Raw genomic sequence first — 14,866 nt, forward strand, 5'->3', positions numbered from 1 at the left:
AACCAAACGTATTTTCTTCATTATGGTATTATTTACTTTCCCTATGTGAGACATAAAAACACAAAGGACCAAACTAACAAGCAAAGAAACACATCAAATAAATTATCATGAAGAAAATACAAATTTAATGCGTAAGAAACCGAGATATGATACTTTATTCTTCACTGAACAAAAACATTTCAACAATTCATATAGGCTTTCAGAAATTGATCCAAATTTAACGCAGAAAGTTAAAATGTCATTAAAACTTCCTACATAGACCATCAAGAATCTTAACGGTTATTTTCTACCCTGCTACTAAGGTAAGAGTTAATTTTCAGTTGGAAGCAAATTAGTCATTTACATTTTCATGTTGATTACTGAATTAGCTTTCATTAAGAATACACTTAAGTTCTAATAATCACTGAACCAGGCTCATTTAATTTTATGTTCACAGACTTAACTAAGCTCGTGTCTCTGACCTAGTCAAACATTTAAAATTCAAATGGAAAAAGGGTTATTTTTCTGCGTTGCTTTTCTCTCTTGCTGATTTTATGACCTTCCCATTAATTCATTAGCATAACTCACATCAATGTGCTCCAGCGTAAAATGCACAGGATCAGTCAGGTACACCCGGCTGGACTCCTTGTTGATCGAGGCTGCGATGACGTGGGAGTTGACTGCGATCGTGCTGTTCCGCCCAGCAAAGTCGCTGCCCAGCTTTATGGTTGCATTTTCAGTACTGAGAAAACGCCCTAAACTTTTGTAAATGATGAAAACCAGTTTTGCTAATCCTACAAAAGAAAAAAAAAAAAACAATCCCATCATCGTGCACAGAGGTCTACAAAAAGACAGCAAACTGTACTCTAATGAACTTGAAGCATCTGTAAACAGAAAAGCATTTTCAGGCTATATATTTGAAGAATAACACCCAGGTACCCATGATCTCTGAGAAAAAGCCACAGAGCAGTTTTGCTGTGTTCTGTTTTGATATTTTAACTAGGGGAGGTAATGTAGGGTTTATAAAAGTTAATGGGGTTTCAGTGCTCTGTGCCCAAGACTCACCATTCCTGCTGTTCTGTTTCACAGTGCTTGCAGAAAGCTGAATCGAGTTGCCTCCTTTACTGCCCTGAGGAAATTTCAAGTCTTGCACCTGGCCCTCAGTAATGAGCACAGCAACATCCAAAACTAAGCAGACCAGAGGAAAAAAAAAAAAAAAAGTGATAAAAAAGGAGAATGCAGAGAAAGTCTCTTGGCCAGACTGCGATATGCCTGATGACAATATTTCCCCCATTTTTTATTTAGCTTTCTCACATCGCTGTCCTCATTTGCCACCCTAAGACAGATCTCTGTGGTATGTTTCAAGTACAGTTAGTTTCTTCAAGTAAACCTACAGCACAATACTAAAATGACAGCTCTTCAGTAGTGATAACATGACATCCAACCTTGTTTTTAATTTCTGCCCCGCAAACATCCACTTAAAAATGTAACATGCACACGTAGAGAAATGTTAATTTTGAAGCTACTAATGTCTATGCAGTATCCTCTGCTAACAAATTTAGAGCTTTAAGTATTGATTTACATATAAGGAGTATTTAAAACAGTCAGCTTGAATACTTAAGTATACTTCTGCCGTTTATATAGCTACATCAGTATTCCTAACTCAAAATTTATAACTTTTTCTTTGAATCTAATTGTGTATAAAGCTTTATAGGAAACTATTTTATTGGTTCTGCTAAAAATACCTAAATGGAAATCTTAGATGACATTCAGCCTTGCTTAAGTTTTAATTTTACAGCACATTTTATATTTGAAGACTGGGTTGCCTTGGCTATGGAAAACCACACAGGTCAGAGTGGCCAATTTGTTGACAATACAATATAAATATTGTTGACAATACAAAACATTGTATTAATCTGGTCTGACTGTATGGCTAAACTATGGAACAACAAAAGGCATTAAATTAGGGAACAACTTCTCTTTCTCTAAGCCGCATATATGTACACACGCTGGGAATTCAGTCTGGTATGGCATCAGTAATGCGCTACTAACTATGACTTGCAGACAGCTTATTACAAGAAGTGATGTTCAGACAGTCTTCTGACCTCTGTGGATCTGTTTTGTACACCCAGAGAGAGACTTTCTGTGGCTCTACCCACATTCCTTCAGAAGCAACTGGTACAAGTTACTTCGACAACAGACTGTAACACCTTTCCCCACCCTCTCCCAGTACCTTCCTCCTCAAATCAAAAACTACGCAGAATCATCTTCTATGATTACAAACATGCAAACACTGAAAAGTCTTGTTTCTGCAGTCTATCTCAGATCTCCACCTTGGTACCCCTCAAATTAGCAAACTTGCAGCTTCTTTGTACCTCACTGAGACTAAATTCATCCCTGCAATACGATGAAGGAATTTTAATTTTATCCATAGCAATGATTTTTGTTTTGACACATCCTGTGTACCAATACTTGCATACATCTAATACCAAACCCCCTCATTTCTCTGTCACAACTTAAATTCCAAATTATGATCCAACTGTCTGCAGCTATTTTGCAGTCTCTGGAGCGTAACTATTCTGCATTATGGGAGATGTAGTTCACTGAGCACATTTTTACCTGAAGGCAGTCATGTTTAATATAAACATTTGGCCTATGTTCTGAGTGCCTAAAATATTTAACTGGCAGAGCACCTTGGAAAAAAAAAGTAATTTAAATTCATTAGGAACAGATCATATACAACAGGAAAGCATTTTGCAGCTCTACAGAAAGCAGTTACCTCAAAAAATCCATACTCTGCCATTTGAGCACTCTCCATATCCATACATTCTGCTAATGATTTTTCAGCGGTAAATCAACTTCGCAACATTAACTACTTTCCATTTTACACTGTATTAATGACATTAAAGAAGAATGCTAATTTTGAAGAACTAAACAAGAAAAGCATGCCTCCCCTGCTTACGAGATTTTACTTCGCAGCCTGATCTGGTGGGAGGTGTCCCTGCCCACGGCAGGGGGGTTGGAGCTGGATGGGCTTTAAGGTCCCTTCCAACCCAAACCATTCTATGAACCTATGAAATGCTATGCAGCTCAGCTGTGTGTGGCTATCTGGAAGCTAATTTTTCCCGATTGTGCATAAAGCAACACACAGCACTTCAAATTTTGCCTGAAAAGCAATGCACTTACCGATATTTTCTGTGGGCATTGAGACTCTAGTTGGTTCTAAGAGATTATCAGCCAAGACAAAAGCCCCTTCTTCTAACGTATCGAGTAGCATTGTGGCTGCATGGGCTTGTTCTGAAGAATTCATGTCCTTCCAGGACTCCAGAGCTTCAGGCCTGAGCAGGTTGTCCACTGTATCCACAATTGCCTGCATTCATTAGAAAACTATCATTAGGTCTGATTGCCTCAGGCATCTGGGGAAAATTTCCAACGTTATCTGGTGACAATTATAATACTTAACTGTCAGAATGATTTACTGTGACTTAATGGCACTAGAAAACTATTTTCAACATAAAACTGTTCTCCATTCTCTCGCTGGATTAGCATTAATAGTGCAGTTAGCCACTAGCATTGCGTGGTCGCTAAGTGGTAAACATGCAGGTTGGACTGGTCTCGTGTCAGATGTAAAGACAGCCTTATTAATGCGCCGCAAAATGTAAAAATAAATGCCAGAAATCTTGCCCGCAGCTTTCACCTTAAAGTTAATGTCAAAATGTGTAACTTCTATTTAAAAACACTAACACCAAAATTGGCATTCTGCAGTTTAGGCAAAAATGACAATAATCCTCTTCTGGAAACTTAGCCGAACTCACGCAGCCACAGCACTGGAAACTACTTGTCGATGACAAACTGCCTTCTTTATTACAGGAGGCATGAAACGAAGCTGACTCAGTGGATATAAATTAGCCTGGGCCACTCTCACTCCCCCTCCTATTCCTGTACCTGCTCATAGATACTTAAAAAGATTACTAACTCCCATTCCTGCACAAAGGTCAGCTAAAAAAGGAAATCAATGCACCAAACAAGATGTCCACTGACTGTCCCTGTTATCAGTGAAGGCAAAACTGCAAAACTGAATAAAGCTGCCATTTTAACAAGTCTTTCTTGGAACAACTCTATCACCATGCTTTAAGGTTCATTAAGCTGCACGTAAAATAACAATAAATAACGAAGACGAAGAATTCAGCGACATGATTACATAATTTTTACAAAATAATCCAATCAATCAGAGTAATCAGTTAATCAATTGAAGGCAAGCTCTTACATTAATGCATAATGTAGCTGCGCATTGAGTATGCTGTGCATTGAGTACACCATGCATTGCTGAAACACCCTGTTTACTCTGTCCCATTTCCCTAGTCCTAATGTGTCATTAAGCATATATACAATTTGTTTGATCGATTTAAAAGCACTGGGAATGGAAATAAGAGTACATAGTACAAACAGAAAGATGCTGGTCCGGAATACTGTATTGTGCCAATAAACGAATAGGAGAAGTTGGTCAAGACTATTGTCAGAGCAAGATTAATTAGCCTAATCCATTTTAATATCCTCTTTCTGTCTGCATCGTGAGCCACCACGACCTTCCTGGCAGGTGGAAGATACTTCGAGGTGGCATTAAAGCCTTTTTTTCTTTCTCTAATGGGAGACAGAATAGTCAAAATGCTCGCGCTGATACTGCTGCAGCCATTAACTAGAGTGGAACAGAAATTGGTCTGCAGAGGCCAGATTCATTAGTCACCAAGAAATACAGATTGGAGCCTCTAATCTGAGGTACAAATGAATCCTCTGTCACAAAGTGGGAACTTGCTTCATTTGCATAGCATAAGTCAGCTTTTGATTTGTAATTTCAAGAGGTTTATTAGTCTTATCTAAGCAAAGAAGCCCATTTGAGACATACAGAAAACGACACCGGTCGGAAATCAAGGTTGTGAAACAGTTTCTTGTGTATCTCCATGCAGTGCTGACGGTGTGCATCCATTAATATGAAACACTTTTTATTTACTGCAGGATGATCTAACTCTGCATTTTTCCTGTGGAAAACTACCACCTGCACACTAATATTTTTGAGGCATTCTCTCCTCTCAGACAGAGATGAGAGGGTGGTGGGAAGACCATGGGGTCCCTGTGAAGCCACCATTAGAGCAACCCCATTATCGCTCTTCTCAAATTCATGTTTACAATTAAAGTCTGAAAACTCAGTCCACTCAAACCATTTCCTTGAATAATAAACTGCTATAATTATTATTACTTGAGAAATGAATTTCTCTCCGGATCTTTGTCTCTTAGGGTCACATTTTGGCATATCTGGACATCTCCCATCCACTTTCTGGGCTGCAGGATAAAAGACAGAAGCACCCAGAACAGAGAGAAGTCTCTTTGGTAAGAGCCTGAATCACTATATTATGTGGCAAAGTAATTTGAAGTTCTTTTCAAAAATTGTTCCTACATTTTATCTCAGAGATTACAAATGAAAAATCAGTATTTTAAAAGAAACTTTGAAAAAGTATGTAATAAAATGCTTCAGAGCCACATATGATCTGTCCCAGGGCTTTTTTCTCTTCTTCACAGGCATGAGGTGGCATTACTGGCATTGTATTGCAGAGCAGGAGTTGGCCCCTATGGACAACCGTTCTATAGCAGATGAAAGAACCTGAAAATTGGGTAGTAATGTGTTACATGCCTTCCATATAGCCTGGTTAATGGGACACGTAGCACGCATTTTACTAGTGAAGCTAGAGAAATGTCTGTCTGTACATTTTCTCCTGAAGTCACTGAATCTGGCCTTTGTCACAACTCTTTAAAACTGTAAGAAAGAGTGATTTTACTAGGTACAAGAATACACAAACAAAGCAAGCTATATAACATACATTTTTCATGCAAGCAAATTAACTCTAAACAGTCTTTGATATGAAATACTACCAAGCTAAAGTAATTTCTGTGAAGTTGCCAGCTTTTTCCTCTATCCAAAGTCATATTATCAGAGACATGCTACTTCCAATTCAGGTAGTAACCGTTTCTGCTCTTTTAGTTTTGAACAAGTTGAGGTAAACGAGGTATAAACTTTGAACCTTTAATTTTTTTTTTTCTGAGTGTTGTACCTGTGCAAAGCCAACATTTGTACAGTTGATATGGGGCACAATAGACATTTATCAAAGACTGAAATACATAGGATCATGCAGCAAGATGATAAAGCGTGGCAGGTTGCTGAAGCAGGGAGAAAGCAGGGTGACAGCACAGGAGAGATACCTTAAGGTAAGCCCTGCATGTCTTCTCTCGTTTTTGGAGCTTTTTAGTAAGAAAAAAGAAAATCATAAGTTAGATACATTCTGGAAAACTTCAGAAATACCAAAAAATTAGCCTGGTGTTTCAAATCCCGAGTTTCAGCTGTAGACTGGACATTAATCTAGTTTTTGTCCAGTGATGACTACAAAAAACCATCACACAGGAAATGTTTTTCCCCAGCATTTATACAGGTGTCCAGGTATCTTTGCCCAAACAGTGGGAAATGGTGGAATTTGTGTGAAAAGGCCAAAGGAGAAAATCCCTGTGTGGGCACTTGATCTGTCTCTGGGAAAAGTTTTTTAAGGGCAGCTAGGGATTGCAAATAAAACTATTGCCAAAATAACAGAGGAGTGCATGGAGCTCTGTCTGTAAAGGAGGCTGAAAAATGTTTCATTTGTAGGCTGTTGACTAAGCTGACACAAGGAAGAGGCCAAGAAATACAGCAAAATACAGAAGAAGAGGGATGGTAATAACACTTGTGATTTGAATTGAAACTACAAAGATACACGTTCTCTCTGAAACGTTTCTCTGAACATCATTCCAGAGAAAACAATTATTCGTTTTTTAGATGTGCATATTAAAGCATTTTTATAAAGTTCAATTACAAGTGACGTTGGCGCTTTTAAAAGGCTGAAAAAGTGCTATTATTCTGCACGAAGTCAGATTAAAAGAAAACCCTGCACCTATGCAGAATCCCACTGATTTTATTACATGTTCAGGGTTAAAACGATCACTAGGTAAATATGCTGATTTGTTACTGGATTTCTGAGAGCTAAAGCCCGTTCCCCTCACCCTAGTTATAATGTATTCCAGATTTGAATAAGGGACATAGCTATGCATTCTAGGACCAGCCAGCTACCATGAATTATATCTTACTCCCTAAAGAAGGTAATTGCAACTTTCCGCTGTGTATTTACTGCTGTTTTCCCTTACATGTTTATTCCAGAACTATAAGCACGCAGGAACAAAGTATAGATTAATATTTGTGAAACAAAAAAAATAAAAAAACCCAAGGGCAATGGTTATCCCAGCAGGAGGAGGTGACGGCAGCTGTGTACCTTGTTATAACTCCTTCCAGCAGAGTCTTTTTCACTGGGCCGAAGTTCCTGCAGCTGAGCATCCAAAATGTCCACGAGCTGCTCCATCAGCCTCACTGATGAACTAACATCGCCAGCGAAGACGGGTCCTTTGGTGTGTTTAGCCAGTTCATTGGCCAGACTAGCAGCATTTTCTCCACTTCTGATCTGAAATGACAATTTATATTATCTCAGCAGGGTCCCTTGTTCTGCTTGCGGCTCCTAATTCCAATTCCCCGAGTACCTTTGTTGTGGTGAAATAACCATTTGCACATACATTGAAATCTGCAACTAATTGAGACCAATAACGTTCTCTTTATCTCAGAAGATTAAAGGTTCTTAGATCCATGACACACAAAAGCAGTTCTTAACAGCCATCAAAACCAGAAATCAGACTGGGACTTTTGGGTTAGATCTTCTATTCATCCTCACTTTTATTTTACTGCCATTATCAGACAGTAAGAAATCTATTTGTTCATACTAGTGCTTGAGGCATTTGAAAGTCAAGTAGCCTGGTACTGACAACAAATTATCCAGTTTTCATAAACTTAGTGAATCTCAGTAGGGAGGGAAAACACAGAAAGTGGCTCTGTGCTCTAATCATACTGTTGTTAATGCACTCAGACAAAAATCTATTTATTGCAGTATAATTTTTCCTGAACTAAAAAACCTTGCTGTATGCCACAGGTTTTGCTGCAATATTTATAATACTTGATTTACTACGCAAACATAACTTTTGGGGTTGTTTGAGGCCCAGCAAAGCTATTTTGCTTTAAGTAGTAATGAAAACAATCACAGATTCAATACAAGAACTTAAGAGTGCAGCAAAACACAGATAAAACCTACCAGCTGGGCAATGCTCTGCACACAAAGTACACATAACTACTTCTACTTTAAATGAACACAAAGTAATAAAGACGGCTTCAACAAACTTAATTATTAATGCTCAGCGTTAAAGTCCTTAATCACCAGTGCAAGCCAGATTAAAAGGTTTCAACTAACCTTCTGAGCCAGCTGATTTACCCAGTGTGAGGTGCAGTTGCTAAGATCAGGGCCTTTGGGGTTCCACGTTCCCGTTAAGACCATGCAGAGATACGAGGCAGTTCCTACAACAGATGGAGAAAACTTACAGTGAAATGCAAACCATTTTTCTGCAGGCATTCAGGAAATCGGCTCCACTGTGCTCCTAAGCAATGTTGAATTCTGAATGCTGCTAATGGCAGCATTTGACAATAATTGACAACAGCATAAGGAAATAATGCAGATTACAAAGAGCAATAGAAAAAGTCAGTGAAAAGTACCAGACATTTTCTGCAAACAAACAAAAAGCCCTTGATTTTTCCTGGAGCCAATCCAGAGGGGAGCTCGTAATCAGAAAGGCAGCTGTAAGTGTATTTCACAATAGTCCTCAAGCAAAGCCCTAAAATCTGACCTGGATTGCCAAAAGCGCATGTGCAAGATAATTCTGCGGCTACGCTCAAATGCCGTTTGCAGAATAAAACTTGACCATTGCTTGCAGATACTACATTCTTCCAGTAACAAAAAAACCGTGTAACAGCTTGACATTAAAAAAAAAACCATCATGAGAGAGTGGCACATCGCTTTTGAAATGTCTGCAGGAAATCAAGATATATCTTTAAAGGCAATACCTCGTGTTCCTTTGGGGCAAGGGCGTTCAACCATCATTCCTCTTTGTGTCTGAGGCCAACTAATTCCCCTGGCCTCAGTCGGTTCACAGAATCTCTCTGGCAAAGGGAAAAAACTTGTCACAGGAGGAATTTTGGTTGTGGAAATGGGTGGCGGTGGCTTGGGTCCTCTGCTTCCTTCCTTTGTTCCTCCAGCTACTGTCGTGCTTACGGGACCTTTCTGTGATGTTGTGCTAGTGGTTGACACTGTGGTTTTGTACAGCTCTGCAGAAGAAGTTATTGTCACTGCTGTGGTAGGCACTGCACAGAGAAAATCAGAGTAATGATAAAGTAAATAACTTCAGAATTATATAGAAAAAAAGGTTCTTTAAATGTTATTTATAGTTTAAAAGGATTCTCTGGTGTCTCCTTTCCTTTATCATAATAGTACTCTTCTCTTAGTGCTATTCTGGGTTCTTAAGATGTAACTTTGAATGATATTTTCTTTACTCCCAACTCATGCCAGTATGATGTGTCAGCACAATCTCCAAATAATCTCTTCCATAATAAAAATTGATACTTACATTTCTAATGGCTGAAAGGCAGTAGCAATGAGTTATCAGTACATAGCAAACACGCTCAAAGCAATTAAAGATTACTTAATCACTTCTGTAGAAGGAATAACTCAATAGACAGCATCACTTGAATCAGCGTGCCGTAAACAATGCAGTCCAGCTTCAACAACACAGGCAGCGAGCTGTAACTAACAAGACCGCTTTAAAAAAGCAGACCCCAAAACTTCAAGTCACCCGGTACACACCTTCCAGGAAAATAATTACAATAACATCTTCCTACCCGGCAGTCATTCTGCTCGACAGCGCTGCAGCATGCCCGATTAGCTCCAAACAGAAGCATGGACACGGTGTTCTTGGGTTTGAACATTGCGAGCCTTTACATCCTTTTTTGATAAAGCAGGTATGAAGACACAACGCACAAAAATTACCCAGCTGAATCTTTAATGAAGCACTAAGATGGGCTTAGGCCAAATCCCTTCTGCGTGGCACTGGCCACCGCGCGCTCCGCTGCCCCACGTAGGGAACGCAGCTGGAGTCGCTGCGGTAAAGCCTGAGCTGGGCTCTCAGGCTTTGGAAGGATAATACTGGTTAATGCTAGTGGAGAGAACAGTCCGGAATTCCATCACTTCTAAATGTCGATTGAGCAACAGCTGAAACAATGCAAGTGAGCGAAGTCACCCAAACTGTTAGCATTAATTATTTCCAAATCTTCATGAGTGTTCACAGCGCTTTGTAGGCACATAAAAGCCCAGATCCTTGTGCCGAGAATAAATAAGCTCATAGTAAGTATTTTTAAAATCCTAACTGACACAGAAATAAACAAAGCTAATTTTAGGATTAACTTCAGCAGATAAAGTGGCTTTTTTCTGCTTCGGCTGAGCACTAAAACTCAGACTAACCGGACAATGCATCCTCTCTAAATCAAATCATAAACAAAACAAAAATCCAAAAGAAGAGCTGCCTCGCTTTCTTTCAGCAGATGTTTAAGTGTTAAGATCAGCTTTCAGCAGTTACTGCTGGAATACAGCCTGTAATTGTACCGAACTCATGGCATAGCCAGCTACTCTGAAACCTTTTGAAATCCTTGGATCTGTTCTGCAAGGGCTTGCCTGACATCTTGTGAAACTGCTGTAATTTTCTTTTGATTACAATGCATCCAGCCTTCTAGTGCTTTCCCAATTAACATTTGCCAAAAGAATCTGCAATCACTTGCAGAAGCATCAGGCAACGCCTGCTGAATCAGGTCCTGGGGAAGGGGGAACCTGTGGGGATGGAGAATGACGCAGGGGACAAGCAATCATTACTACCCATCCCCTAACACACTGTGCTAAATAGAAAATATTTAATCACTCAGATGTGTATTAGCATTATTGCAACTGCTACTCGAAACCTATAATGTTTAGGATAGCTTTGTCTCAGGAGCAAAATACCACTGTAAGAATTCATAACAACTCACTGAAGTTCTGTACTGAGGTTACAATTTTCAGAACATGTTTTGTGCTGCACCCTGAGCTAAAAAATCCTGCTGTCATTATGCAGCTCTGGGAAGAACAATTTTAATGCTATCCATTAAAATCAATTTCAAAGCACATCACCAATGAGTCCAAAATGACCTGCACAGCTCAGTAATAGTACGTACTTTAGAAATAAATTTATAATCTCACATTTTAGCAAAAAGACTTCAAGCCACATCTCTCACAAAACTGGAAAAAATTAAGGTAATTTTTAAGAGATTTCCCCTGGAATTAAATTTTAAAGAAGGAAAAGTCAGTATATTTAAGGATGTTCCAGGAAACTTCAGACAGTGCTGGGAGTCTGGGAAAGAAAGCGGCTGAAGAAAATAAGAAATGACCAAACACATCACTTTAAGGAATACATCTGGCTTTCAGAAGGCAGATCATTTTGTTTTTAACGACCTGATGGGGAATTTAATCTGCAAGGCCATTCCCCTGAGCTGGTTGAAGACACATGATAGCTGCCACCACCTGATGTGTCTCATTCTGAAAGCTGAGGGTGATGGCATCTGCAGGCTCCCAGGCACTGTCTTGCAGCGCGCTTTACCAATATAAGATAATGGCAGCGATGATTAATACACCACAACTAAGAAGAACAACAAACTCCATGTCGAGGTTATTAACTTATTGTTCCAAGCAGCAGGAGAGCCCCTCTACGAGGCTGAAAGACCGTAATTTTTGTCCGATGCCAAAAGAGCCATTTTTACCATGTGAGATTCTACTTTGGACTTTTTGAATAGGCTTGACATGCCAAAAGAGAAACCCAAAACCTCTTCTGCTTTTCCCCCTTTTTTTAATAACATGTGTGTCTCACTGTCAGCTGAAGCCAGTCTTCATAAAATGAATAAAAAAATAAGAAAAGAGCGATACAAACTAAATCCAAAGATTAAAGTTGAAGGTAATTAATTTCCATTTGTTTCACGCAGTTCCTAACAGCTGATTTAAACGGTTATGCATACTCTCTGTTTCTAAAAATGAAGACACCATTGGAGTAAAACTCAACACCTGTTTAACAGTGTGATGTCTATAAAAAACATAAGACAATTGCCTGGGACAGCAGGGGAATAGTAACTTGGTTTCCCCAACTGACAGTGAAGAGTAAATTTAGAGAAGGCACACAAGCTATCTGGCATTCTTTGACAACAGCTTTCTATTCTAAGCAGGCATAAAATATGCTTCTTTTAAGAAAAAAAAAAATTAAACCCCCCAGAAAAAACAACTCAAAACAAAAAAGTCCCCATGCAAAATACAACTCTCTGACCTTAGATTTAAAATTTTGTTGAAGTGCCCAGATGATGCGCCACTTCTGAAAATACTAATGGTTCCATTTTCATCTGGCCTCCGGGTAATTCCGAAATCAGCTGCGCGGATTTTGCAAGTTAAATGTCTGCTCTTATAGGTCGGGTATTCCAATGTGTTCGGACACGTGAAAATCTAGGTGCCCGACTCCATTTTTAAAAGGTGTCATACACTGAGCTGCTCTATAAAGCAACGGAGATCAGAAACCTGTTCGAATCCAGGTTTCCCTGCCTTCTGCTTATTACTGCTGTGTGCCTGTTTTCATGCCTCAATGAACAGCAGGGAAGTCATTAAGACTCACCTAATTACCTATAGGTTCCAGCTATTATGCTAGCCGGTCCTCTATTGACCCTGCCAAATCCTGTTTAGTCGAAAGCGAAATGTTTACACAGCCATTTATAAATTTATACCCTGAAAATGATAACAAATACGCCACTAAATTAGCAAAATACCTACGATCAAGGAATGTGCTATCTGGTCCCCATTATGTTGTCATTACTTGTAGAACCTCTCTTTAATCAATCTGTAGTGTGTCAGGTTCGATATAACAGTAAAGAGCTAATTTACTTAATTTGCTGCATGACTTCGTCGTAGATTCTTGGTGTTATAAAGACTTGGTTGCCCTGGTTTACTATTATTTTTAGCCCTTGGTGATAGTACTCTGAGTTTCTGTTCTGTCCACACTCACAACGTCCGTATTTTCCTGTGGTGATTCAATAAAACTTAATGATGGGTATCATGCTACAGAAGGGGAGACAACTTCAGTTTGAACAGTTTGCACAGTTAGCGCAAATTGCGTTGAGTGTGGATGAAATCTCTCCCTAACGCACTAACACAGAACAAAAGGATTTATCTTCTTTTTGTTACCAAGGAAACCTTACAATGTAATGCTCATATTCACTGTTTAGGGGAAAAATCCCCTTCATTCTTCCTGATCTGTTAAATTAAAATTCCTTTAAAAATTCCTATTTCAGTGAGGGTTCATTTGGCCCCTTGGACACTTCTTTTAGAAAGAATGTAACAGGACATTTCCACTGCATTTACCAAGCATAGAAAAAGTCTGGTTTGCTTGGAATTTTTCATAGTTTTTTTTTTTGTGAGGCCTGATACATTTTATTTTATTTCTAAATTGAGGTTTTCTTTTTTGGAATATAATTTTTACACTTAACCTTAGAAAATGCGCTCTCCTGCAATATCTGAGTGGTACTTGTCAGCTGTCACACTGAAAACCATTTCTACACCTATGTACTATAATTCCTATGGGAAGGAAGAGGAAAAATCAACACACGAAGAATGAGGTTAAGAGGGGAGTTCTAAAGGCAGCAGAACCCATTGTCAGGGTAAAACAGAGGCCTGGCTGCTGCAGCTACAGTTCTAGAAATCAGAAAAGTTCTCCTGAAGATTAAGAAAATAAGGATACAGGGACCACGTAACATGGACAACTGCAAGAGGAGAAAATGGCAAAGGTTTGCAGCAGGGGCAAGTCAACATTAAATTAATTATATTATATTTCAGAGGTCTCAATAGGCAGATCTAAAAATGAAATCAACAACTGAGAGAAAAAAGGCAGGTTCGCAGTCATGGATGAGTCCAAGATTTTGGCCCTGGGAGCAAAGGTAAACCCTTGAGCTCCAAAGTGTGACTTAAACGTGACCAATTCATCTTTCATGTAGGAAGAAAGACTGTTGTGTTTGAAGCACTCAGGAGCTGGAAGTTGTGGTGTAGACAAGAAGTGATAGCCAAGACAGATAGATGGGGAAAAAAACAGAATCCGTGTGTCTATACATCATTATTGCTCTCACAGCAACAGAAGGAACACAGATTGCCAAGTTTCCCACAATGGCCCCGAGTTAACCATTCAAAGAGGAAAGGCCGTGACTTCCAATTTTGAGGCACTGACCTCGTGACACCATTATATACTGATATTAAAGGACCATTGCAAAAGACAGTAAAAGAAGGTTCTTGGGTTAGGTTACTTAAAGAATGTTATCCTAGCGCCTATATCTTTGACTAGATGATTAAGAAATGTCAGTGAACCATAAAATACTCAAACTGACCCAGAATAAAAAAATGCAAAAATGCCCTTCATCAAAGGCGCTGAAAAATCTAATTCCAAACAAGATTAAAAAAACCCAAATGTGTATTAGACATATAGATCCTTTAACTGTGTAACAGTACAAGGACTGACCTTCTATTTATATAGAATTCATGCCGAAACAAAGAGGAACTAGAGAATATGATACAAATAAAATATAGCGTTACAAACTGTACAGAATCTCTCCTTGGACTGATAGCAGTACATCTCAAGGACAATCATATTAGATAATTTTTCCTTTAATTTAGTAGTCTTTAACTACAGGCAATTGGCTTAGGCAAAAGAGGAAATGAACTGAAACATATTCTTACATCTGCTATGTACAGATCCATGCAAAATTAAAATATTGGGCACTGGCTTTATATATCGAAAAGTACCATTAGTGAATACACGCATCACATATTCAAACAACATT

The 14,866-nt window shown here is 38.9% G+C and overlaps 1 protein-coding gene across 18 annotated transcripts in view; it reads right to left on the minus strand.

Moving 5' to 3' along the window:
* Positions 1 to 14,866, minus strand: part of ADGRL2 (adhesion G protein-coupled receptor L2) — a 394,437-nt gene that overhangs the window by 27,528 nt on the left and 352,043 nt on the right. For 13 of the 18 annotated variants that reach the window (XM_069862789.1, XM_069862787.1, XM_069862794.1 and 10 more), the window contains 7 exons: positions 8,993 to 9,289; positions 8,346 to 8,449; positions 7,326 to 7,511; positions 6,232 to 6,270; positions 3,166 to 3,349; positions 1,045 to 1,167; positions 568 to 773 (listed from right to left, as the gene is read on the minus strand). In XM_069862789.1, the coding sequence (XP_069718890.1) occupies positions 568 to 773; positions 1,045 to 1,167; positions 3,166 to 3,349; positions 6,232 to 6,270; positions 7,326 to 7,511; positions 8,346 to 8,449; positions 8,993 to 9,289 (1,139 nt within the window). The remainder of the gene's footprint in view (positions 1 to 567; positions 774 to 1,044; positions 1,168 to 3,165; positions 3,350 to 6,231; positions 6,271 to 7,325; positions 7,512 to 8,345; positions 8,450 to 8,992; positions 9,290 to 14,866) is intronic. The other 5 variants (XM_069862790.1, XM_069862792.1, XM_069862796.1 and 2 more) reach the window with 1 other exon arrangement.

Source organism: Phaenicophaeus curvirostris, chromosome 8, assembly GCF_032191515.1.
Source record: "Phaenicophaeus curvirostris isolate KB17595 chromosome 8, BPBGC_Pcur_1.0, whole genome shotgun sequence".
Classification (NCBI taxonomy): Eukaryota; Metazoa; Chordata; class Aves; order Cuculiformes; family Cuculidae; genus Phaenicophaeus; species Phaenicophaeus curvirostris.